Source organism: Syngnathus floridae, chromosome 2, assembly GCF_059516105.1.
Source record: "Syngnathus floridae isolate MCC-2025c chromosome 2, RoL_Sflo_1.0, whole genome shotgun sequence".
NCBI lineage: Eukaryota > Metazoa > Chordata > Actinopteri > Syngnathiformes > Syngnathidae > Syngnathus > Syngnathus floridae.
The window spans coordinates 23,569,393-23,596,590 of NC_142414.1; the positions used below are offsets into that span (position 1 = coordinate 23,569,393).

At 39.4% G+C, this 27,198-nt stretch overlaps 1 protein-coding gene across 1 annotated transcript; it reads right to left on the reverse strand.

Annotated features, from left to right (window-relative positions):
- Positions 1-1,925: 1,925 nt before the first annotated feature.
- LOC148402682 (LHFPL tetraspan subfamily member 4 protein-like) lies at positions 1,926-25,841 on the reverse strand. Its single transcript, XM_088369508.1, has 4 exons — positions 24,625-25,841; positions 9,577-9,813; positions 7,486-7,502; positions 1,926-6,453 (listed from the first exon to the last, which is right to left on the reverse strand). Exons 1-4 carry the CDS (start codon positions 25,037-25,039, stop codon positions 6,400-6,402), a joined length of 723 nt encoding a protein of 240 aa, XP_088225634.1. The 5' UTR covers positions 25,040-25,841; the 3' UTR covers positions 1,926-6,399.
- Positions 25,842-27,198: the final 1,357 nt, after the last annotated feature.

Sequence of the window (27,198 nt, forward strand, 5' to 3'; positions counted from 1 at the left end):
GTCCAAACGTAATGTCGCAAGGCAACTGTTGATTCGTTTAATCTTTTTGGGGAGACAAAAGAGTAGTACATTGTGATTGCTAAGAGAGCAAAAAAAAAAAAAACCCAAGGAAAACAAAAAACAAAACTTAACTTTTATGTGGTATATGGAAGCTTCTGTTCGGGAAGCAAACATTAACACTAAAGATCATTACTCATTGGTGATGACATTTAATAAAAAAAGTCACCAATGACAAAAATGTCCTTCCCTGCACACCTTTCCAGTCCTCTACTCGCCTGAAAATGTAAGTGTGATTTTATTCTGAGGTTCACCTGCTTTAATCTCATGCGACTGTTGAGTCAACTCCAGTAAATTCCTTGTGATGGGCCGGTTAACACTGGATGGCATTTATAGTCTCACATCACTTTTAAGAAAGGCAGAGAGAACGAGCGACAGAAAAAGCAAGAAAAAAAAAAACATTTCTGAGGTGTCTTCATTACAGGTCACACATTTTCACAATTTTTTGCTCATGAACAAGCAAATAAAATATCAATTTCGCCCAAGATGCCCCTATTGATATATCATATCATATATCATATTATATCATATCATATCATATAATACCATATCACGTATTATATTATATTATATTATATTATATTATATTATATTATATTATATTATATTAGGGTTAGGGTTAGGGTTAGGGTCATATTGATACTTTGGCTCCCTTTTGGAGTTAATGGGAGAAATGTTCTTCAATCCATTGTTTTTCTATCATGCTTGTCATCATTAAAATGGTGGGTGAGCTGGAGCTAATAAAGAGTCTAGGGGTTTATTATGCTTACATTTGAGTGCTGCATTTAATTGCCATAGATCATCATACGTACAAACGTGGAATAGATTGCACGCACATACATCCACCAACATGGCTGAATTAAATATACAATTTTAAGTCGCTACTTGCTGATATTTAACCAAGTGTGGTGGTTGCAAGAGTGAGACCACACAGGAAAGAGCCACTGATGATTAACAGACGTTTAACTGGACAATATTCACAGGATTCATACAGTGGCTGGCGCTCTTAGCCTATGCCACCCTCTCAGTATGTGTGTGTGTGTGTGTGTGTGTGTGTGTGTGTGTGTGTGCGCGTGTGTGTGTGTGTGTGTGTGTGTGCGCATGTCTGTGTGTTGAGATATTTTGGGTTTTGTGACTCACCCACAGAACTGGATGCTCTGCTGCGGATGTAAATGACAGTCTCTTGTTTGAATCCACCTCAATTTGCTGCATGACGATGAAAATACACCTGCATGACCCTAATATTGTTCTTGACGCAGGATTGACTTGGGCTATCAAAAGCAATCCACTACAAAGCGCTAAATTACAAAAAAGTTTCCTTTTAGAAAATAATAATGTTCTGATTTTACAATGTAGCATTATACATATATTGCTAAGACCAACAGTATATTTGTAAGAACCACTGGGGATGTTATGTTTATTCCTAATGTGATTCCGAATGTGATGATGATCCAGAGTTGTCAATTTTTTCTTTAAATATATATATTTTTTGCTTTTAATGCTTTTACTCATTGACTTCACATATGAAACATTAAAACAATTACAAATTGCAATATGAGATAAGCAGATAGAGGAGAGGGACACCATTTAGTAAGACACTCCTTTAAATATTATACTTGGAAATTTCAAATATTTATGAACAAAAAAAAATTTATATTATTTCTTAACTTCAGTAAGAAATTGTAATTTTCAGCACTTCTTGTGAAATTCATTTCAAAAATCATTCAATTGTGGCTTTTCATTCGTCAGTGTGCTTGCTTGTTTGTTTACATTATAGGCTAACAAACATTAAGCATGCCTTTTACTTCTGTGATTGACCAAAATGCCCAGTAAAAGGGCTGCATCGCAGCCTTACACAAAGGAAGCAGTTGTTTTGAATGTAAAATATTTTTTATTCGACCCTCTCAAAATGTGTTTAAGTAACAGAAATTGTCATAGTGAGTTGTAATACTATTCACATCTAGGAATTAATTAGACAATATAACTTCAAAATCAAAATCAGCATAAACCATGAAAAGCAACAAAACCAATTTCAGACTTTTTTGACAATAAAGTAAATTCTCAAATTGATTCTCTCTCTCTCTCTCTCTCTCTCTCTCTCTCTCTCTCTCTCTCTCTCTCTCTCTCTCTCTCTCTCTCTCTCTTCCTCTCCCTCTTTGTGTGTCTTTGAAAAATTGCATTTTAGGGGTGTTAAAAGTCCATCGGAAACTCAGCGAAATGAATTGAGAAAATGATCTTGTTGTGACACAACGACAACCATCATAGGAAAATACAACAAATGGAAACCTTAACCTAAAGCTAAAGATAGAGCAAAACATTAATCAAACAAACTTTCTGACAAATATGCTCATAGAATCATTTTGTAACACAGCATTTTTTTAGAAAAAGCAAAACTAAATATTTTTTTCTTCTCCTCATGTAATACATGATATGTTGGCAACATTTCAAGAATGAACACAAAAGTCAACAGAAATCAGAACATAAATCACCGGACGTTAGTCATCATTGCCTCGTACCTCACCCACCCCCTCCCAAAAAGATGTCTTTATACATGGTATTGCATGACAAAACAGTTCAATGACATTTACATGGTCAGCAAATATTTGGGGGTATCAGAAAATGCTTTTCCCCCTTTGACGCTTCTTTCTGTCTTTGAATTTAAGATGAAGTTATTTAATTCAAAGTAGACAAACTTTTGGCCCCAAATTAAAGTAAATAATCAGGTGGGACATCTTTGCTTGACTCCAAACTGAATGGACCCCAATTTCTGAGTCAGATCCACCTTTGCGACAAATGGGAGCTCAGTCGGAGTGTCTTAGTCTTTTAGTAGAAAAAAAACCTACAGTGTCACTACTTGTTTTGCTGGTTCTGCACCACATCTGGATCAAGAGTTCTTAGAGGCACCTGGAGTAGTAGAAAGATGTGCTCATCAGGGTTAAGATAGCGTCAGTTCCTTGTTAAGGTTTATTTCGGTTTGGCGTCGACTCCTCAGGATTGGAAAAAGTGGAGCCTTGACCGGCGAACGTGCGGCCAACGACGCTTGGAGGTCCGAACATTAGCCTCTTTCGAGTTTTTGTTCACTCCCTTAGAAGATTTTTGTTGTTTGTTTCATGAAAGACATAGTGTATCCATAAAAGTATTCCCAAATGAGAAGAGGGTAAGAAAATCCTGATATATATTACCTATCAAGACACATTATCACCTTTTCTATGCAAAGAATTTGAGATGGAACATGTCCATGCTTAGGTGTCTGCATTGTGGACTAATTGTCTAAAAAGTCTAAAGAAAGAAAAAAAATTACCCCACATTTCCACGTCAACCTGCCTTTACATATTACAACAATGGTTTGCACACAGTTCATCGGTGGTTTCAAATCAAGGCTTGGCACCGCAATGGTTGATGAGGCGAAAATCGTGAGTGTGACAGCATCATTAGATTCAGCATAAGGGCTACTTTCATATTGCCTGCTTGGCCCAGCTTGTAAACCCAGAGTAGTCACTCCAAAGGTGTCAAAAGGAACCGTACCACATCGGTGCGTTTGCAAGACGCACTTATTTGAGCCGTTAATACAGTGCTGTGGACACAGCTTCCTGAGAGTTAGCTAGCAAGCGTCCAAAAATAACCACACGTCTAGCTATCTGCTCATGACTGTACCTGGACTGCATAAAGCAAGGTCAGAGGATGCATACAACGTGTTCCTGCAGAGGAGGCTTGAGTGTGACTCATGTTTGAAATTGGTGTCTTGAGTAAACATGTCCCACTGGTTTTGAAGCCTTGTCAGACAAACCCGCAGGTGTCAGAGGTTAGAAAATACCAACCCACCTAAAGATGATAGCAATCAGCCGTATGCTACGCATTTAAAATTAAGTCTAAAATCGGTGTGAAAGCAAGTATTTGGCCTTTCAAGTACAGTGGACCTTCAGAACTTGAACACAATTGCTTCCGGGAGACTGTTCAACCTTTGTTGTGTTGATTTTAAAATATGTTTTGACAAAGGAATTAGTTTCCAGTAATGTGGTTGATTTATTGATGCCAGCCTCAGCTTAGATGTCGTCACTTTTTATTCGGTTAACTTGTGTTCAAGGAATACCGCTAGCAACGGGTCTCATAATCTATACTGTAGGTAGCCTCATTTTTGTATTCAGTTTTAGTTTTTGTTGGTCTTGCTATTGTCCTTTTTGCCGAATGTCAATAATAGCCCGATGCTTTGTTTCCTGGATGTATGTACATTTTTACTTTTAGACTTTCATTTCAGCTCAATTTCCATCTAGGTTTTATTCAATCATGCAAGCCCCAAGGGTCCAGTGTATTTAACAAAGGCCTATTTTCACCAGGGTTCCTACAACTGAGCCATTCTACCCAATACGACTTGCCAGTTACATGTTTGAAATGGCATTCACATGTTGCTGGTGCAGCAAAAACAGGAGCTACATGTTTATTGGAGCAGCAATGTAGCAACGTATGTAGTACAAAGCTTATCATTTGTTTGGAATTCTAGGAATACTTTCATCAATGACGTTACGTCTTCTTTATTTCTACTGTAGATCCTGATAAAGGTGTAAATCCAGTATTCATGCGTAATGCATGAAGCTTAATGACAAAATTCCCAAAAGACTCAGATGGGATTCTTTCGTAGTCCTGTTCTGGTGTCGTGTGACAGCACTTTTGTGAGTGTTGGACTTGTTTGTTCAAATAAGAACATCTACTGTAAATAACAGAAAACAACTTGACAAATAGACACAAATTGGTAAGATTGCTCGATAGAAAATATCTGCTCATCGGGAATTAGTGTGAAATTGAACAAAAACGTCTAATTTTATCGTACAGTGAAACGAGTGTCCACCAATTAACATGCACAAATTGCACCAATGATGAAGTAAAATAATTTTAAATCATGTGAATTCAGCTGAAACTAAGAAAATTGTGAATGTCTGGCTGCATTTTGCTAGAAAAATAGCAAAATACTGTCAACGTATTTTAAAAGATTTACAATGAATAAGCTATATCTTTTTTTTTTTTTTTACATTTCAAATAAAATGCATTGTAGTCAATTTTCTTTGCTCTCTTATGAATGACTCATGACCTTCTGAACAATTGGGTGGGGGTGTGACTAAGGAATTTCTGTGTAGGAATTTCAGTAACATATAAAGAAGTCGTTTTCCAAAATACATTAGGTAAAGCTAATTTTATGAATGCTATCATGTATAAGGAAGTGTATAGTCAGTACGACCCCCATGATTCTTGAATCAGAAGCCCTTTACGATAGGGTGGGATTAGAAAGGTTAATAGATAATTCAAACACTTTTACTTTTGGTGGTAATTATTACAATAAATGTGATTTTATAATTGTCAAATGAAGACGTTCTACAGTTTTTATCAAACATCAATTACGGCTTATAAAGTACTTTTTACAATGAGTGTAGGCCTGTTATTTGACAATATTAAAATGCTTGCTATTTTTCATTTGAGTAATGCTTCCTGATCAGGCAAAATTTGAGCCTCGTTGTGATATATTTTATGAAGTCTTGACATTATCTGTACTACTTTCTACAACAAGTAAAGAGGCAAAGGTGTCCTTACCTTTAACTGATCAATGACCAGTCTATAAACCATTTCTTAAAACCTTTTTAAAGGATACCTATTCAAGAAGAGTAGTACCCTAAAATTTGTAATTTGTCACTGCCTTTATTAATGATGCAGTACTTTTATGTTGTGCTGACTCTTGCAGCTTTTGACATTGATCAATGTTACCTGGAAAAACTGCAGGCACAGTTGCTTGTCCAGTGAGCGCTTTTAGCCTCACATTGATTGGAAACGTAAACATAATCAGATGAAAGTATTATGGAATTACAAACTCCAATTGCACCGTGCACTTGATGGCCAAGACTAGTTTAAGAATTGAGATTTTAAAAGAAAGGCTTAAAATCCAACTACTCTACAGGGACTCTCATTTGTCATTCATGAAGATGTACACAAAAACGCACAGTGAGTTGCAAAATTATGGTAAATATGTCTACAGACAAGGTGGTTCGTTATATTAAGAGTTTCTCACAAAAAATCAATTCTTCTTAATGTATTTGTTGACAAAGTCAAGTCTTCAATTCACTGTACAGATGTTTAGTTTTTTGTTTTTCCAAAATATAGTTTATCCCAATGACTTTGTTGTTGATTTTTTTTTTTTTTTTGTATTATCTTACATACTCCTGTACACTTGGTGTCTATTGACATTGGGTGATATCCTGATCACTGGAAAGAAGAAGAAGAAAAACAGAGAAGAGGAAGTAAAAGAGAAACAGAGAGGAATAGTAGAAGAAGAGAAGATGTCCAGTGTGATCGTTGTCCTCAGTGAAGACGTTGGACCCCGTACCTTGGCTCTCTTCTATCCCGAACCTCAATCTAAAATTAAAACAGCAAAAAACACGCACAACATGAAGTAGTCAACAAATGAATGATTAAATTATTTATATAATCTTTGACATAATACAATACTGTAATTAAATTTTAGATGTCAGGCACCCAATTATTTAATTCCCATTCAGCTCTGCCGTTGCCTGTGACGGCTGCCGTGGCCGATGGGACATAGAGCAAATGTAACTTGAGATGGCTCATGTATTGCATGCTTTTCAAAGAACATACCCGATGGTCGATTTGGCAACTCTTGGATATTGTGTTCAACATTCTTTGTGGCGCTTTCCCCTATCCCTGTACTGGCGTGTCTTTGTACCACCAACTGAGCCTTCCCGTGTAAAGCTATCAAAGACAAATTCACAACTTGCTCCAGTCCTTTTATCTGCTTAATTTGCCATGAAATTAAACTCTTTGGCATTCAGGGAATTCATTATTTTGGAGCCAGGGAAATACCTGTATTAAACTCCTTTCAGTAGCCCATCCCCCCTACACACGCACGCACTTTTTCACATCATGCACAGAGGGGAAATGACAGATGGCAATATCACAGCAACACCTCTTCTCAAGAGAATTTATTTTTTTAGATTACGCACTATGATAATATTGCACTCTAATTAGGTTGAAAATGAGAACAACCTGAATAAGCTTTTTTTTCAAACAGAAGAAATTTGTGTTGACATGATTTGTTTGCATCTTGATCTTTTGACCAATGTGAATTCAAAATAACGTTAAATTTTGGTGATTACAGAAAGGAAACTTGTTTAATCACCCTTTTGTATTTTTATGAATTATTCGACATGATCTATTTTTTAAAGGGGTCTGTTCATGTTCATGTTCATGTTCAATATCCACATTTACATATTTACACACACTTCTATTGCGATACATTGTGTGAGTGAGTGTATATGAGTGAGTGAGTGTGTGTGTGTGTGCGTGCGTGCGTGCGTGCGTGTGTGCGTGTGAGTGTGTGTGTGTGTGTTTCATGCAAATGTAACTGACAAAGCAAAATTCCTTACGTACCCTGGACACAGCAAAATCTGAAAAGACACAAACAGGACAACAGTGTTGGCATGAAGGCAATAACAAAAAGTGGAAGAAAGTGCATACTCGTGCAAAACATTATGCTTATGTAAGTCTAAGTTAAGCATCCAAGTCATTGTTTACGGCTGAATGATGACATGGCCGCATGTGCTGGCTTATGTTTATTTCTTCTTCGTTTCCTCTTCAAATGCTACCCTGTCAGTGCTGTTTTTTTTCTATTAACGTGAATCAAGTTACATTTTCCTTATTATTGACTGCTGCTAAGCCAGAGGGCAATTTCACTTTCTATGAATATAAAAGCATAAGGTTGGGGGGGGTTGGTACACAGCTGATGAAGCAATGGATCCATTCGTTGTGTAAAAAAAACAATGACGACAACTCACAGTCACTGGGGTTAATCCGATAAAAAGAGAAAGACATGCCCACGCACTGGAATATCTCCAGTTACTATGGAAACCATCAGAGATCCATCGGAGAAGTGAAACATCTTAAGTCACAATTCTCCCATTTATATTGCAGTCTCAGCCTCTTCCACCTTTCTGTTTTACTGCATCTTGCTCCTAATCTACTGCTATAGCTTGCACCGTCCACTCTACTACAGTCATTATTATGTCATGGCTATCTCTGTTTGTTTCTTCTATAGCTGATTAACTCTCCTTTTTGGTGTTCTATTCATTTTTGTCTCTCTTCTTCCGTTCCTTTTCTCCAATAGTCCGCTTTCACACAGCTGAACAAAAAGGATTCAAGTGTCCTGATGCAACTTTGTGGAAACTGTCAGAGTTGCACCGAGGGAGCCTTTGAATGCTGCACTGAAACTAAAATGAAAAAATGAGTGAATTGTTTCAAATCTGAAAATTAACATGAAATACTATACTATGCTGTATTTCTTTCACCTGCATCTCATTAAATTAAAATTATGGGTATATGCATTTTCATTCTATATCTGTTCACATACAAGTCAACATAACACTTCAAATACTGTGGAGCCTACAATGCGAAACACCCTTGAAGACACACAAATCCCAAGTTCTCCAAATGTTTTCGATAAAAACACAGGGTGCCCCCGCTTAAATTCTTATTTCTATGTATAAGTGAGGAAATTCTCACTCAAATGATCTAAAATGTAAACAATGTGGAGAAAAAATATGTCTGCTTAGGACGTCAAAGAATTTTAGAGAAGATATATAGTCACTGCTAATTACAAGGGATCTGACATTCCCAACGGTCCAATGGTCTGGGGCTACCATGTGACAGTGTTGGACCACAAAGGACACGGTCACCAGTACAAATTTAATAAATAATCATAAAATAAATGTAAGGAAATCAACATAAATTCAATTATTTGAGTATTTTGTATTTATGTATTTTGGCCACCGAGTCCACACACTTAACTACTGCAGTTCATGCACGGGTAGGTCTACATATGTAATTATATATTTTGTTATATTATTGTTTTAAATCACACTTCCTATTAACTGGGGAGTGTAGAGTGTGGATTTTTGATGACCCTCTGACGCTACATACAAAAAAATTTTGCTTTTTGGTTATTGAGAATGCACGCTTCTTTGTTTCATCCATGGATCTTACTTGATTGTGATTTTTTTTTAGGCCTAGATGGCCTTTACTTGAGTGCATTTTGGCCACTGAGACTGCACATGTCTCTATTTCAGTCAGTGCTGGTTCTGGCAGAGCCATCACAACTTGGCTGATGGTTGCCCAACAGTATGCTCATTGTCGGACCCTGTTTAGTTGACAGTACAAGATGCTAAGCTGCAGTATTTTAATTTTTTTTACAGAAGGAAAATGAAAAGTTGGTATTTTACTTAATTGCCTGTGATATTTAAGATTTTTGTGTGAATTTAATACATTCTTCTTCGGGACCTGTTCCACACCTTAACAAACTTTCACGGAAATGTTATAAGGGGTAATCCTTCCTAAATGCAAATGAGAGCAACTGTCTCAGTCCTTTTGTGAATGGTGGAGGTAGTGAAAAAGACTTCCCTTGATTCCATATTTGGGAATATATTCATATCTATACACAGTATGTTATTGCAAGGAACACATCTTTACCTTTGTTGTCAGTCTGCAGGTCATCCAGATAGAAATCATTTTGCCGGTTGCCCAAGACGAAGGCCATTAAGGAGAGGACCAGGGCGTTGAGAATGCCCATGATGGCCAACATGTAGGCCCAGCGTACAGAGCAGTCACCCAGGGAGTACTTCCCCGTATGCTCCCCGCACATGTCCCGGATGACCTCGGCATCCCACCCATCAGGAAAGATCATGCAGCCCAGGACCAGGCATACACCTGCATGAGAACAAGGAAAAGGAGGAGACGGAATTAGAGAAGGAAAGATTCAGGTTCATTTATTAATGACCACACAACAAGTTGATGGAGTTTGTTTCCAGTACAGCATGACATGCTCACATCTCTGTGCCAACACACAACAATACAAACAATAAATAGACAGATATGCATAGAAACATCAATTAATGATTTAGTTTAGTGTCTGTACAGCTGTTGGGAAAAAAACTGTTTTTCAAGAAACTTATTTCATTGGCAGGGACCTGTAGCAGCTTCAGAAAGGATGTGAGAAGGAGTAACACAGGTGGGAATCAAAAAGTAACAAAAAAATGGTAATATAGAAATTGAACTGGAAGATAAATGAATTTGGAAAAGAGAGATATTTCCTTGATATAGCCATTATTTATAAGAATTCAATTTTGTCAGCTACAATGATGATTCAGGGCAAATGTGTTTTATATTGTGCCAGGCTAAATACGCTAGCTAGTAACTAATACATAAAAAGATATTTTGTCAAAGCAATGGAAACATGTTTTGATTAAAAGAAATTCAGTCAATGCTTGTCGTGCGTTAACAATAACACAGTATGGAACAATATTTATTTTCAAGCACTAAAGTAATAAAAGAGAGGAACTATAACCCTAATTCACAATGCATATATACAATAAAATGTCATATTTAATTTTGTACCTCCCCGTACCGTACTTTTAGTTGAATCAGTACTTCTACTTATTCCAGAGTCGTTGTTCAAAATAACCTTTTTTCTATTTATGTAGGCCATCTTCGGCACAACACTACACCACAATGATTTCAACCACTCAGTTTGTGATTTTTTTTCTAATTACTATTTTTCAATGATTCAAACAAAATATTATGCCAGGAAAGGGCCAGTGGTTGTGGAGTGGTTCTAAAAGGTATGAATCTGGCGTGACTCTGTGCAGGATACATGGTATGGAATATGGATGAGCGGATGTACTCATGGGAAAAACATGAAAACATAACTGACTTATTCAGGTTAACTTGGCCTTGGTGCCCTGATACGTCTTAGGTGCAATGCTCACTCGCCACTGCTCAATGGGCTGTAAGAACACTCTGCATAAAATGCTCACAACATTTCTGTGTTAGTAGCTGCTGATGTGCAATATCATGCATTAGAATCTGATTATGGAGGGGGAAAGGAACGTAACAATAACCCTGGCAGCTTTCTTTTCGAAGTGCTTGAAGTAGCTTTGGTGATGGTCGACAGTATATGGATCAAAGTAGTCAGACACACCCGTGAATTTATTAATTGTTCAATCAGAGGCAGGATGTGAACCCGTAAAATCCTCTGAATCGATATATTATTAATTTTTAAGAAGCTCTAAATGAATGGACAACATTAACCACTGACACATTTGCACGCAAAGTGACAAGTGAAATCTGCTCTCTTTCTAAATTTCTGAAGCATGGTTGACCCCCTAAATGAAACTTTTCTGTCAGGGAATTAGCGAGTAGCTTTTGATACAATTTTTGCAATATTTTGCCACTGGTGACAATAATACTACAATACAGGGATCAGCATCAATCAGTCAATAACATGGAAATCGCCTTCAGTATCATGACATTTACCCTAAAGAAGAACCATCCATTCATTGATTTTCTAATTATCTCCATTTGGGTTGCAGATGAGCTTGAGCCTTATCCGATCTGACTTTGGGCGAAACGCGGAGTACACCCTGGACAGGACTTGCTGAACTATTGCAGGGCTCAAGAAAAACCAACAATGACAAGAAAGCTGCTCACACTCGCATACACAACCACAAACGAGGGTGTCCACATGCACACAAATACAAACACACGTAGAGTCCCACACCTAGCAAAATCCATACATGCAATTCAAAGAGCACAAGTGAAATGGTAATCCATACTTTGCACGTATGCTCATTCATCAAAGTGAGCATCACCCTGGGAGCTGATTGGACCACGTCCCACGCTCACCAGCTCTGTTTAAATAGCATTCAGCCCGCGCCAGCCTGAGGCTTTGTAAGTAAAGCAGTGGGATCCAGTGGGAGATGGTGAACATACATGGCAGCCGTCACACTCAATCTTCATTCAGGCCACAACACGTCTTTTTCACAGCTAACATCACCAGCGCTACTCATAAAAGAGGATCAGATTCGACCGAGCTAGTGATTATTACATGTCACTCAATGTCCGGTAGATTAAATGTCCGCCGAACTTACTTGGTGAATATTTCAAAAACAGACTAAGACTAAGCGGCAGCAACACCTATTGAAAGAAGTAGAGTAGTGATTGGTAGATGCCTGCTCCATCATACTGGAACTATGGAGGAACATACAGTATTTAAGGGAGCAGACTTGGATTCGAGATGAGAACATAGAAGGCATTATTGCACCATTAACAAACACCTTGAATTGTCATATTGATGCTGTGTTTCTGCTTTTTGCCATTGTAACCCCGAGTCATCATATGAGATACTGTCCATCCATCCGTCCATTTTCTGCACCGCTATGTCCCCACGGGGGTCGCGGGCGTGCTGGAGCCTATCCCAGCGGTCATCGGGCACCTGAACCGGTTGCCAGCCGAGACGAACAACCATCCGCACTCGTGCTCACACCTAGGGTTAATTTGGAGTGCTTAATTGGCCTTCCAAGCATGTTTGTGGGATGTGGGAGGAAACCGAAGTGCTCAGAGAAAACCCACGTGGGCACGGGGAGAACATGCAAACTCCACACAGGGAGGGTCGGAGGTGGAATCAAACCGGCACCCTCCTTACTGTGAGACGGAAGTGCTAACCAGTGCACCACCAAGCCGCCCTGAGGCAGAGATCATTCAGTCAAAATATCGACTTGTCCCCCCTGCAGACCCGCAGGAGGCAGAAAAAAACAGCCGCGTCACAATTCACCAAACTTCCTGTCAGATGCCAGGGATGGCCATATTGCCTACAGCCCACCATGTAAGCTAGGGGCCTGTTAGTGAAAGAGAAGAAACTTAAACAAGGAAAGCGAAGAAAAAAACAAAAAACAAAGGCAAAGTGGATGTTTATGTTTGGCATATGCTTATGTTTAAACATTCAATTAAGTTGCTTAAAAAAATCCAGCAGAGGAAGAATTTGAATTTTATCCAGTAGATTATACCCTCAGCTAGCTGCCTGTTCGTGCATACTTGGGAGCATTTGAGGTGATGTACATTAATATTTAAGAATCTTTGTATGGGTGTTTTGCAACTTTTGATGCTTCTTGGTGGTGGAATTTATTTTGCACTGTCACGTTGATACTTGTGTAGGTCATACAGTTTGCGATGAGCGATTCCCTCTGTTGGTGTTTACCTTCTCTCCACTTAATAATGTATTCTGCCTGTCCTATAAGCTTTGCATCCGCACTTGTTGTCACCCAAATTCTGAATAAAATGGGCTGCAGGGCGTACAATTTCTGTATGTTGAAGTAAAACAAACAAAGTCATGCAAAAGGGATATGTAAAACGCAAGTTAATCTTATGATACTCACTGAAAGTTTTATGTGTACCGTATATACGTAGGTACTAAGAATTCCCGAGTTGCATTTTTGTTCAAATGTTGTTTCAAATTTTTAACTGCAAGACTTTGGCCGTGTTTAACTTTAGAGGTTCCGCTGTATTTTTGTGGCTTTTATAGGCATCAAAGTTTTGGATGCAAATGTAAAATAAATGAAGTCCATTAAGTATGTGGTGGAGTGGTGTACCATTACCGATTCCCTGTGAAGACCCCCTGCTTCACCTCCACCATCCATCACAAGTCAATGGTGGGCGGTGCACTCGTGGCAACAGATGAGGGAGAATACGAGATTAGTAAGAGCACATCTCGAGCAAGGATACACTCAAAGTGTGACGGCTCCCCACTCCAAATCATTGCAGGCATAATGAGGGAATGTAATGAGAAGGGATATAATGACGGTATTACAGTAAGTAATGAGAGAAAAGAGGACCAACTCAAGGCATCATCCTGGGAAATCAGAACATTATTAGCTTCTCTTTATGACCGCCGTACAAGATGGAAGCATAGACAGGCAATGAGAAAAATAATTTACTGAGTAATGAGCATCAGGTAACATGTTTTATGGGTTTTTGATGAACGTGCGCTACGTGAAAATGCTCCGGAGTCCCATGGAGGTTTGGGAGAGCCTGAGCATGTAGTTGACGAATCGGAGTGACCAAGTGCATTCGCCTTAGGGCAGCTCATTTACCAACCGTTTCTCTTTGTTTGCCTCCAGTCTGTTCCAAAACAACCAGCGTTTTGCATCTACCGCTAAATACACAAACATGCTCAATGCTCATACCTTAACACACACACGTGTGACCATGCAATGCAGGTTCAAATTGTGTGTTCCAATACGATTTAGGATGCTATCAAGTTTTACTTTCTTGCTATTGCACATAAACTACAGTTATAACCATGTTAAACAAATGATTATTTTTTGTAGCTTTAGCCATGTTTTTGGTTTCTTTTCATAAATAAACTATAACACAGGAGCTTATAAAATGTCCGGGCGGCCCCATTAGGACAATCATTGTATCTCAGTGTACTGGATGTCAAGGATGTTAAGTTCCTCCTTCCCTCAATTTTTTTATTTCTTTATTTTGCTATAGCATGAGTGAGCTGGTGCCTATACTAGCTGACTTGGGGCCAGAGGCGAGGCACACTGGACAGGCTGCCAGTCTAGCTCAGAATTAAAAAGAAAAAAGTAGTGCTACATAATTTTTACACACTGGAAACTTCCCTTGCCAGAGCAACAAAAATATCGCCTCATGTCGCCTCACATTTCGGAGGTCATAGGTCTCCTGTGTGGAGTTTGCATGTTCTCATGTCCTAATAACTCAATAACTAAAATTGCAACACATGGACTAATGCCAGTGCACTGACAAAGTGCCACCAAGCAAAGCATCAAACCACAGGCTTGGTATGATTGCATATATTTTATACTTCCATTTAAACAAAATAGAAACAAGTATAACATGACATCCTCCATTTCCAACTCCAGTGTTTAAAAGTGGGCACCAGTGAGCTAAAAATAAAATGAGAAAAAAGCCCTTTGAAGCGGGTGGGGGTTTTCCCACTTCCTCCCCTTCCAATCTCTCAAGACGCTGCCTTCTGAACTCGGAGCCCAGAGACATCAAAGATGCCAAGCGAGGGGATCCAACAGCAAGTGGTAGGAAAAACGGGGCGAGCTGGCCGCCCTCTGATGCAATACACTGTCGTGTCTTTATTTTTTTCATCTCACTTCATCGCCTCCAATCGTTTCACAAGCTGTCAGCTGTTTGGAACATGGCTTCAAAGACGAGCCCAACTAATGAGAGCATTCGAAAGAAAGAAAAAAAAAAAACTAAGGCAGAGTTGTGATCCAACTAGTTAAATATGCTGCACCCAATCTATTTATAGCACAAAGGAGATATTTCTCGGGCTATTATGTAACAATTTTGACAGACTTTCTTTTCCACATGGCATGCTAATTCTAGTTAAACAACCCAAAGTGATTATATAAGAGATCTAAAAATATTTTCAGCATACTAAATTTAAATGTGTGCGCTCAATATTTTTAAGGGGAGCATCCAAAGCTGCCATGTTTCTCCTGAGCATTTTCACTTGATCTGCTGATATATGGATGTAATTCAATTTAGCAAAATGCAAAATAGTCATCAATCACAGAATCACTGATGTTAGAACAGCACTTCATTGGTGCATCAGAGTGTAAAGCTGTAAATATGTGAACATAAAGACTTCCCCATGTCCAGACAGTAATATAATAAAGCTGTCGAGGACTCTGCCCTCTCTTTGCTATGGTGTCTAGACCTTGGCCTGCTGTCCTCCATCTAATGGATGGCCTCGTCACTGATACACACAGCTTTTATAGGAGTTGAGCTCAAGCCCATGTATGTGTGCCTGTGGAATGTGCATGCATGTGTGTGTATGTATGCGTTATGCTGATGGTGGCACTTTACACAATCATACCGCCTCTAGGGTTCACTGACCGTTTCGCCGCATGAAGGACCTGCTTCTGCTACATTATATAGCCTTGTTCCCACTGACTGGTGTGGTTCAGTTCAGCTTACTTTGGTGCAGTTTGGAAAGATTTCCAGAGCAGATGGTTGCTTTAGCTGCGTTATGCAAATATCTTGATATTACAGCACTTGACCGCCAATGATTTAACAAGGAAGAACTGCATGGCACAGAGAGCGAAGGAAAACAAGAACTCCCCAAGCACTGTGTGCATTTGTTTTGTGTGTTGCATTTTTCCCAGTGTAGCACAGAACCAATGATCCTCACTGAAAGGAATTACATCTACCTCCAAAGAAAGATATGTTCATCCCTTCAGATCCAGACTGCAAATGCACAAAGCAACTTCCGGCTATTTATTAATGTATTTATCTATGTACATTATGTGTAATGTAATCATTTGTTTAAATCAAGTGTATGTAGTATTGACAGTTTATCTTTTGTGTTGAATGGTATAGCTACAGTATTCGAGCCCTGTTGCTCCAAGGCTCGCCTTACAAATGGACAGTTGTAATCATGCATCTTTTAAGAGTGAAAGGCCAACAAAGCCAACAATGGCTACTTTGGTGTTTTTTTTTTTTTTTTAGAAATGGATGTAGTGGTGACATTTTATAGTTCCATACTTTAAAGGTGGCTACAGTGTAAAGGCATGTAGCCTCAGGCCTTCCCTTCAGATTGTACAAATTAATGTTTAAGGGTAAAAGAAAGACATGGCCATTTGTTATAGGAGCAAGTACATGCTAAACAAACACACACACACACACACGCACACACACACACACACACTGACAGACAATGCAGAGAAGGGTCAAAGAAATTCATTATTCATTTGTTAGACTATTTTTAGAACCACCCTGGTGACTTTAGAATTATTTATTAACCGCCTGATTATTAAAACATGTATGTTTGGTTGGGAAAAGACATCCAGAAATCTCAGATAGAGAGGAAAGGAAGAAGTGGGGGCAGGGGTATCCCCTCGGGAATCGCTCGCTCACTCACTCACCTATTTCTCTCTCTCTCTCTCTCTCTTTCTCTCTCTCTCTCTCTCTCTTTCGCTCTCTCTCTTATCTCTCTCTCTCTTACTGTCTCTCTCTTATTGTAGGTGTGCATCTCTGCCTATGAGGACAATAAACTATTATGTGGCACCGTGCTATGCATAAGATAGTGATTAAAAACATACGAAAGTTCATAATCATTCAAAAGTGTATGAGATTGACATTTCCACCGTGAGCGGTCCTTGCATTGTGGCCGTCAATTATTTGCAAATATTTGCTGTTTAACCATAACCCCACGACCAGTGAGTGCATTGTATTGCATTACCTTCAAAGCAGTTACACATGGCCTTAAAACAAATGTGGTCAACTTTATTCCACAGTTATTGAAAATAATTTAGGTAGAAACCGCACATATTTGCATATGCCGTTGTACAGTAGTTTGGAAGTAACTGTAGTTCGAATGCCTTTCAGACTGGATTGCCTGGCCATTGAGTGATCCTGAAAATCTTGAATGAATAAAATATTTATGAATAGCACAACATTCATTTCAATTTGTATATCATAACTTGTCACAGATTTTGCAGGAAATTGAAACACTAAAATCCCTAAATGTAAATTATAAAAAAGGATTAGGCAGAATTTAATATTTCTGGCTTGGGATCAAATGAGACACAAAACTGAACAACTGCCAGTGTTGTATAAAAGTGTAATCATGTAAATGTAATGTATGTCTTTGCACATTTCATTTACTTGGGTTTACTTCTAATTAAAATGGCAGCCATGTAAGTTTAATTCCGTCGAAAGAAATTGGAGCAGCACACAAGCTACAGGGGACTGAGCTACTTGAGAGGAGCTGGAGACTTTGTGTGTTAGTTAATAATGGGACATATTGACATTAATATTAATGTAAACATGCTCCAAATTAAATGGTTTTTTTTTCTTCCTCGCAGAAGTCTACCATTATTGCTTTGCCCAAAGTCTCATGGAAATCTTTGACGGACCACAGAGGACATACAAGTTATAAGGGCGATGTAAAAACAGATGCTAGCCTAAAGTTATATAGGCTACCATCGTATATCCATCAAAAATTTCACTGGGCTCTTCCCAGATGCATTTAAGTTTTTGATTCATTCAAACATACTATCAGTTCAGTGAATGCCACAGTGACATTAAATAGGGAAAATAAATTCCTGCATCAACATGCTGATCTTCAACTTCCACCCGCCTCTGAAGTTTTGTGGACAACTTTTGCATCTTTCATAGCATAATTCTCCTTTTTGTGTTTATTTCTTTGTGAAATTGCTGTGAAAAAAGTCATTAAAAAGGGTGATGGCCCAAACTGTTGCTCAGCACTGCAATGTCATGCCCGTTGACCTGTTGAAGGCTACACAGATTTGTCCTTTCTTGGTATGAATCAAGTGGCAATACATTGGCATAAAAAGCTGATAATTTATTTACTTGTTGGAGTTAGGAATTCTATCATCCACCATCAATTACACACATGCACACGCACAAAAACACTTTGGCCGAGCAGGAGCTGACACTTAATTTCTACCGGAACAGCTTATCCCCTGTGCCACGGCCGGCGTCCTGCTTAGTTCTGTTTAATATTGCAACAGCCGAGGTCAGATGCAAAAAGGAGATGGATGGATGAGCTGATGCATGTGGGGAGGAGTTGCAATGACTCATGGGCTTCCAGCCTTCCTATAGTAACTAATTTCTTCTGGAAGGGGCAAGAAAGAGAGTAGGAAATGAAGAAAGGCAACAGGAGCGATAAGGGTGGAAAGGGTAATAGATGGAATAAAACAGTGTATAGGAATTGCTGAAGACATTCTCCAAATAAACCAATCAATCTGACTGAGATCTTACTTGTCTCACAAAAGTGATTTTTTTGCCAACCAAAAAGAAAACATGAACTCAAACTGACTTCACTCGAGAGTATTTTGGCTGAATGGATGAAAATTCATGTCAAGGAACAAGCAGCAAAGCTCTTTACAGAGCTCAAGGTCTTTGGGGAACTCTTGTCCAGGCACTTGTTCTTTTCATTTGCGGAAGCATGCAGCTTAGTCTAGACTTTTAAATTTAACATGCGTCCATCATTCATGTTCCTGTGAAAGTACAGCATAATTTGGAGAAATTAGAAATTTCTAATCCCAATCTAACCTAATCTGTACTGTACGTACCCCTATTTTCTGTCTTTAGATTAATAATTAGGAATGGGAAGGTTAATATAACGGCAGCAAGTATTAGTTTGTGACACTGCTAGAGAAGCATAGATGTAAACATTATTGAATATCTCACCCCATTACAAAGTACGCAACGGTGTATATTGCTCAAAAAATAGCTGTACCACCCGATATTTTAGGAGGTATTTTTCTCACTAGGTTTTTGCGTTTTGTTGTATGTTTTGGATATACATTTTCTCAATTTAATTGTATAAAAAACTTGCTTAGGCATATAAAAATACCTATATTGAGATATAAAATGTTGTCTGGATATTTACCCATACCACTATGTCATATATGACATCATGTCATATAATTTTTATTACTTCATTCCCTCAGCCAGTCAATAAAACCATAATGAGTCGGATCGAAAGTCATCCCTAATTTTGATTTTGCCTTTAAGGACTTTTTTCTTGTCTATATTCCCTATGGCCTAAAACAGTGGTTCTTAACCTTGTTGGATGTACCGAACCCCACCAGTTTCATATGCGCATTCACCGAACCCCTTGTTAGTAAAAAATAAATTTTGGGAAATTCAAGACATAGATGATTTTTACTAGTGCACAAAATGAGCCGTGCATGAACATCACATTGCTCAAAGAACAAAACCAACACTATGCATGACCTCACAACAAATTACATACTGGCAAATCAGAATTTAGACAATAAATTGGGTTTGTTCGGATCTCCACAGTGGAGGCTCTGTCGAACCCTTGAGACCGACTCACCGAACCCCTAGGGTTAAGAACCACTGGCCTAAAATCTAAGCCAAGTCAAGTCAAGTCAAGTCAAGTTTATTTGTATAGCCATAAATCACAAACAGTCTCAAAGGGCTTCACATAGCCAAAAATTTACAATTATTCTCAAAGCATCCCCTGATCTTAAGCTCCCAAAAGGGCAAGGAAAAACTCATAAAAACCCTACCAGGGGAAAATGAGAAACCTTGAGAAGGGACCACAGATGGAAGGATCCCCCTTTCAGGATCACCAGGTTGTAATGGATGCAGAGAGGGCACAAGTAATACATAATATGAAAATCAATGAAAAAATGGATGTCGGAGGTGCCCTCGATTGTCCTGGCAGTGTCTTCAAGGAGGTTGAACTGCAGTTTCCTCATCTTGAATTAAATGAATTATCAGCAAATCAATAGAATATGGTTCAGCTTTTCCAGTTTGTTCAAAGGTGTGCAAGACACTTTATCTTTGAGTGTATTAACCTTGTTTGATTTTGGTCAATTCAGCATAGCACTGTTGGCCCACTTTCAGATTAGAGATGCCAAGACATTTTGCTCGGCCAAGAAACCTAGGACCCAGTGATTTGGCCTGGCTTCTATTTATCATCATCATTTTCACTTTAACCTTAACTTGAACTCCCCTAAGTTCACTGCAGAAATTATTCAATTTTAAAGAATTGCACACCCACAAATCTGACATTACATGGGAAACGTGTGGGCGTTCAGAGCTATACTGTCATTTGAGCTGCCATAAAGCTAAATTGCTAATGGCATTTTCATTGGATGAATGGTTGTCTTTCGCTCTCCGTGTTGGAGTTGCATGCACAACGCCATCATGATCTGCACCCTAACTGCGCATTTGGTCTAGTTGGCCTAAATTGAGGTCACTGTCAGTTCAAATTGGCCATCAATGTATTCACAGTGGCATAGTTGGTCACTGGGCTGTGCCAGGGGACAAGCTGCTACAGCCAGCAGGCCAGAGTGGAGGATTAAATGGACATTTTCAAGGTGGTGAACAGCATTAGGCCAAAAGCCAAGCCTATTAGACAACTTACCTCTGCCACAGATCATACGTGTCCACTGGAAAGACAACAAAATGTTTGCAACTTTTATGAACATGAACTGATAATTTAAATATGTAATCTATCATTTCATTAATCCATTTGATTTTGTCTTGGACTGTGTCAGGAACATAGGAAGAGAACTGTACGTTGGGCAACATTGTTGGTTTAACTAAAATTAATATAATCGATGCATCTTAATTTCGTTAACAGTATGTTTAATTTCCATTACATTTTTATTTATTTGTTACTTGTGGTTATACGAAATAGAAAAGATGGAAATTGCAATTCTATTTAGATTGCGCACATGCAATACAGTGGACTCGCTGTTCGCAGGGGTTGGGCTAAAGAATAAGAGAGAGAGCGATAGAAAGAAAAACGATTTGCAAAGTAGTGTCTGTGCACATCTTGAGTTCCTGCAATGCAGAGATGGACATTGGCACATTTCGCCGGGGTTGAGATTACTTTTTAGAAATATGACAGGATTGATGTGCATCAGCAGAGTCATGATATTTTCACAGATTTTATGGAGCTAAGCAATACTGCCGATAATGGCTGTATCATCATCAGATTCCTCAGCACAATCAATGCAGCAGGTTTGAGTTCATGGAATTTTACTAATGTTTTACCTAACTGATATTGCCACAAAGAGCACCAATCTGCTCCAGTAATTGAAGGCCTTACAAGAGAAAACCAATGCTGTTTGATTCATGCCAACATGAGAGCGCCAAACATTTCAACATGCAATCAGAGGACAGACTGCAACAGGACAAAACAATACTAGAGGGAAAAAGAAATATTTTGCTCTCCCTGCATTTCAGAATGCTGGCTGATGCTGCACAGGAAACTGAGCCCCACTCACTTCTGCTAAATCTACTGTATTTACCACATTCATCACCTCATAAAGAAGGTGGCTGTCTCTGCTGTGTGCATATAAGGTTGAAATGTGTTCTGATACATTTTTCATCTCTGTTGATCGATCCACATCACATATTGAAAATGATTCTTGAAATTATTAATTATGGTCTTGGTTCCTTTTATATAAGTAATGTATTTGATGCCAAAAGAGCCACTCTTCGAGTGCTTTTTTCAAACAGTTATTGATGATTTAAAATTTTAGACCATAATAGTAAAGGCAATCAATCTTAATTAAACAATGTCCAAGAGCCGCCTTCATAAATCTCAAAGGCATCTCACACTAGGATAATACATTTCCATCCAGCCATTTGTAAATGTCACGCATTGCCTTCTCTCCTGGTCCACGGACATTCCTGTGTCCACTGTCCATGGAGGCATTTACACATTATGCTCATCCAGCTCTCCAAACTGTAATCCGAACACGCAAACAAGGAGAGAAAACGTAACCTGCCCTGAGAAGAATAATCTTATCGACCTGGAATCATCCCTCAAAATAGCAGTACGGATCATAAAAAATAAATGAAACCTCAGTTATGGGATGATGAATCCAAAACTTTGTTTTAAGACATAGTGCATCATCAGCAAGCTGAGATGGATGGTGGTAATGTGCATTTCAACAATATCATTGTAATGGTGCAGGATTCCTTACACAATATCATGGTTAGTACATTGGAGCTTTGTGTCTGCTTTATTTGGTGCTGTGAACAATCCCACCAATGCATTCCCACATTGTCTCAATTCTGTGGAATCAGAGCTGAGAAATTAAAACAACAGCCCTAATTACCAACTACAAGAAGCCTGTAGCATAGTATTTTGGCAGACAGGCGCTTATACCATGAAAACGGGCGTAATTCCATTTTGGGGTGGTGGCTAGTGTAGTCTACGTTCTTTGAGACAGTGATGCGCCTCACTGGAAGTTCTGGTGCATGGAGCTGCTGCAGCCCAGATACACCTGACAATTTGGACACGGAAATTAGAACACGTGCATCCTCATTTTCATGCTAGGGTAAGTCTAGTTTCGCGTGTTTTTGAATTTGGTAAACATGTTATGCCTCACTTGGTGCCCGGGCTGCAATGCCCCCCCGGCACATCTTGTAAATTGGTGACACAAAGTAGTAAATTATACATGACCTAAACGCGCTCTGAATGGTAGTGTACTTGGTGTAACGTAATTTTGGTGTTTGATCGAGGTGCAGGCAGATGCGGATTCGGCGCAACGTTCATGTGCATGGTGGATGTCATCATTTCATTCGTGAATATGACGAGAGTGTGGGTCAATCCCTTTGAATTGTTGTAGAAATAAATTGATGAAATTATAATAATTATCCTCCACAAACATGTTAAGAGGCCCACCACAAGATGGGAGAATACAGAGAAAGGGATCTCCGACCTTTCCTTTTTGCACAACCACTCTAAATCATCCAACAACCTGGGTTCTCTCCTCTGCACTCCCCACTTAAGCTCTCTCCACATGTTTTCAATGGCGTTGAGTTCTGTGGACTGAGATGGCCATCGGAGGAGCTTGATTCTATGTCTAGTGTAACATTTTTACAATTCTCAGTCGGAGGATACTATGCTTCTGGAATCAAAATTGAAATTGTTATCGGGCTTTAAACACATCTTAACCAGGAGTACGAATAATTATAGAGGGCATTGTTTATTCAACTGGGAAATGTTTTTTTTTTTCTTAACCGTGCACTGTAATTAATGGAACTCACTTGAAAAATGTAGGGTTTTTTTCTTTTCAAATATTTGTACAGAGAAGCAGCCCAAATCTTAAAACTAAGAATAGACTTTGGTGTCCCAAACACAAGAATGCTATCCAAACATTTGTAAGATTTTTGACTAAATATATGCACAATAATTGGTCAGAAGTAACATGTTTAGATTTTTATGAAAATGTGTTATGATTAATGGGTTGTAGTGTACGTATGTACCTTTGTCTGAAAGATGGTGTTGATGTGTCTGCCATGTATGATGGTTGAGCTGCAAAAAGACTTGCCAATTACGCTACTTTTGAGGGATCAGTATTGTGATACTGCTTCAACCTTGTTGAGGCCGGGATTAAAATATTTTTAAGAAGCAAGCAAATACTTAAATGTGTCTTAACGCCCTTTGGAACATAGTGCACAGTTCAGTTTCACCACTAAAAAATTACAGACTTACCCACTCCCAAACTAAACTCCCTTTCAGAATCTTAAAATTGAGGTTTTATCTGAAAATTCCCGCTTGCAGTACAGTAAGATTTTGTTCAATAAGACACTTAAAATGGCTTTGAAATGAATAGCCACAATTACCTGCTTTAAGACTATGGCAAAGTAGTTTTAATTGCCTAGAGAATTTAGTCAGATTTTTTATACAATAAAATAAGATGCAACTGAACTGCAATAGATGGAAATAGATATAAACCAATGTTCCTTTAAGAAATCAAAACAAAAACTGTGCCATCTTTGAAATTATGACAAATTATAATGTGGAATGGTGGGAGTGTGTAGGAATCCCTAATCCCGCACTTCTTTTATGGGTGGGGGAATTCCTAAACACAATACACTGTACTATAGAGCTGAGGAAATTAAGCAATGAAGCCCCACTCTTTGCCCCCCTCTAGGCTACACCCCCCACCCCCCTCCCCTTTCTCTCCTCGAGTTACCATCACTTGTAATGTGAAAACTCAACCCACAAAAACGAGGCTCATTTCATCATTAAATTTAAACGTGACCAAAGCGAAGCAGACAGCTGCACAGATTCCATGCCTATGCCCCACAGGCACACAAGTACACAAAACGAATAGATGCAACAAATAAAAGACGGTGTCCCCCTTGTGCGTATGCGCGTACGTCCGTGCGCGCGCTTACCGCACAGCAGCTGCATCCAGGCGCAGGTCTTGTAAACGGTGGAGGTGTTGCAGAAGAAGAACAGTGCCATACAGGCGATGCAGCCGATGATGAGTACCATGGAGAGCAGCACAAACACCGAGGCCGCCTTGAAGGCTCCTGACGGGATGGAACTGAAGTCGGAGAAGCTGCCCACGCAGGTGAGCTCCCGGCTGGACGACGGCCCGGTGCCCACGCAGTAGTGGAAGAGGCCGAAGTAGCCGGCCTGCTGCGTGTTGACGCTGTCGCCGATCCAGTACGGCTGGATGAAGACCACCACGTTGACGATGGCGAAGCAGATGGTGAAGATGGCCCACAGCACCCCGACGGCCCGCGGGTTGTAGTTGTAGTTGTAATTGCCGTGATAGATCTTGGAGGCTTCTTGGGAAGGCAACATGTTTATTCCTCTTCTTGAAAAAAAAAAAAATCTCCCTCTTTCTCTTCACCCCCGTCGTCTGCCCCTGCACACCTTCCCAAAAAGGCAATCAAATCCACACAGACACTTTTTACCATCCACTTAAATGCAAAGCTGGATTGGCCTTGCATGGAAGGAAAAAATGCTACGTGGAAAAATTACAAAAATCATAGCCTACCTATAGTTACTAATGAATAATTCACCACGACAAGTGATTCAACATTACTCGTTTTCCTTGGGGCTACACCATGAATGATCCATCAAATAGGGGGATTTCTTTATTTCACATGCAGACGCGATGTTTTAATTTAAAGCGGCTTTCCGTGCTTCATCAGCCAATTTGTTTTCATGGTGTCTATCACGAGCGTCCAAGAAAGGGTGGAAGGATGGATGGATGTATGGATGGATAAGCGGTCTTATTTCGTCCGTTTTTTTTTTACCTCCCCATGCATCCGTGGGATAACCCCCTTACTGTCTCGCCTATATGACCAAGGATGTGCACATGAAATCGAAGGAGGGAAAATAAAAAGAGGAGGAGAAAGGGGATGGGATGCAGGAGACCGAGAAGAGGCGTAATCTCGAAAAAGCCCCCTCTGTCAAATTTGAGCAGTCCTTTCTTGTAAATCCAAAATTCTCCACCGCCACGACTCCATCATCATCATTTTTCTCGTCGGACAGCCTTTATCCACAACGTGTAGCCCCTCTCTCTGTCTCTCCCTATATATTTCTCTCTCCCTCTCTCCTCTGTCCTCCTCCTGCTCTCGCTCCTCTGCGCGCACCCCGGGAAGACGCTGATGTTTGTACTGATGACAGCAAGGGGGCGCGTTCACGTGCGCGGCCACGGTGGGTGGGGGTGCTGGAGTGTGGACGTTTGGGTCAAAGCGCGCCACCGCTGGTTTGAATTAAACTTGCAGGGAGTCACCCCCACCGTGATTGGAAGAAATCGGCCTTGACATAGTGAAATGGGGGGATGAAATTAAATATTAAGTGAGATAATATTACGTTTGCTCCTATGTGCTAATTATAATATACAAGACTGGTGCAAGCAAGCATGTAGCATGATTAAAAATCTACACTCTCTTAGATTAATATTCAAGAATTAAAAGTATTTTTTATGCATGAAAAATTATTAGCTCATTCGTTCCTTTCCTTTTCCTCTGGCAATTGAAAATAAATTATTTTTATTATTATATTTGTTATTATTTATTCTCTAAATTATTTATTTTTATATTTCAACACTGGAGCCACAATCAAGATAACATTGGGCGAGAAGCAGACTACACCCTGGAGTAATCACAAGCTCGCCGAGCACAACCAACGACTCACATTCATTGACCTATAGTCAAGTTAGGTTGCATAGCTCTTAATCACATAAGAGGCTCAAATGGCTTCACAGGCTCACAGTTGTCAAAGATTGGCCCCTTCCAAAAAAAATGTGAGTCTTTGGGAAATAAATAGAACTGATCAGCAGTGTGATTTTAGCCTTAGGGTTGTGCCTGTGGTTTTGTGAACCACATTGAGTTGCCTTGTGAATCAGATGTGCTACACAAATAAAGCTGCTTTGCCTTGGACTCATTTTCCATAGAAAGCTGGCACATATTCATTTTTATGAAGGTGCATGACTGGTTCAGCGTGTTTAAGAATTTTGGTTGGGAGTTAACAAGCATTATTCAGATGATAATGATTACTATTCGTTCAATAAATTTCCATAGCTTCAGAGGGACTGTCCCGCACTATTGTCAATTGGGTGATGTTACATTACACACATTCGTGGAGCGCCAAATCTATCTGCCTGCGCCTGATTAAATACAGTAAAATTGTGCGAGAGCATCTGCACGAAAATAACAGATCTGCTTTTGAAAAGTAAATGCCAAAGATTCCACGCTTCAACCTCCTGCATGGACTCCTTCAACTCTATATGTGCGGCACTGTATGCCTCTCACAGGCTGATTTTAACGGGTATTAGAGGAGGCATTTCCATTGGCTGCAAAGCAAGTCGGCTTTGTTCTCCCCCACAGTGGTGCAAACCACCCATTAATTGCTCACTGCACCAAGCTGCAAAAATACCAACACTGGATATAGCCCACCACTTTGCACAGTTAGACAGCGTTATGTGCCACACTCGCTCGACATGAATAGTT

What these genes read in the sequence shown, in the direction of transcription:
- LOC148402682 (XM_088369508.1), bottom strand. Translation starts at nt 25,039, where the DNA reads ATGTTGCCTTCCCAAGAAGCCTCCAAGATCTATCACGGCAATTACAAC. An exon ending in CTGGATGCAGCTGCTGTGCG is followed by an intron (nt 9,814 to 24,624) that starts GTAAGCGCGCGC and finishes GTTCTCATGCAG; the next exon opens with GTGTATGCCTGGTCCTGGGC.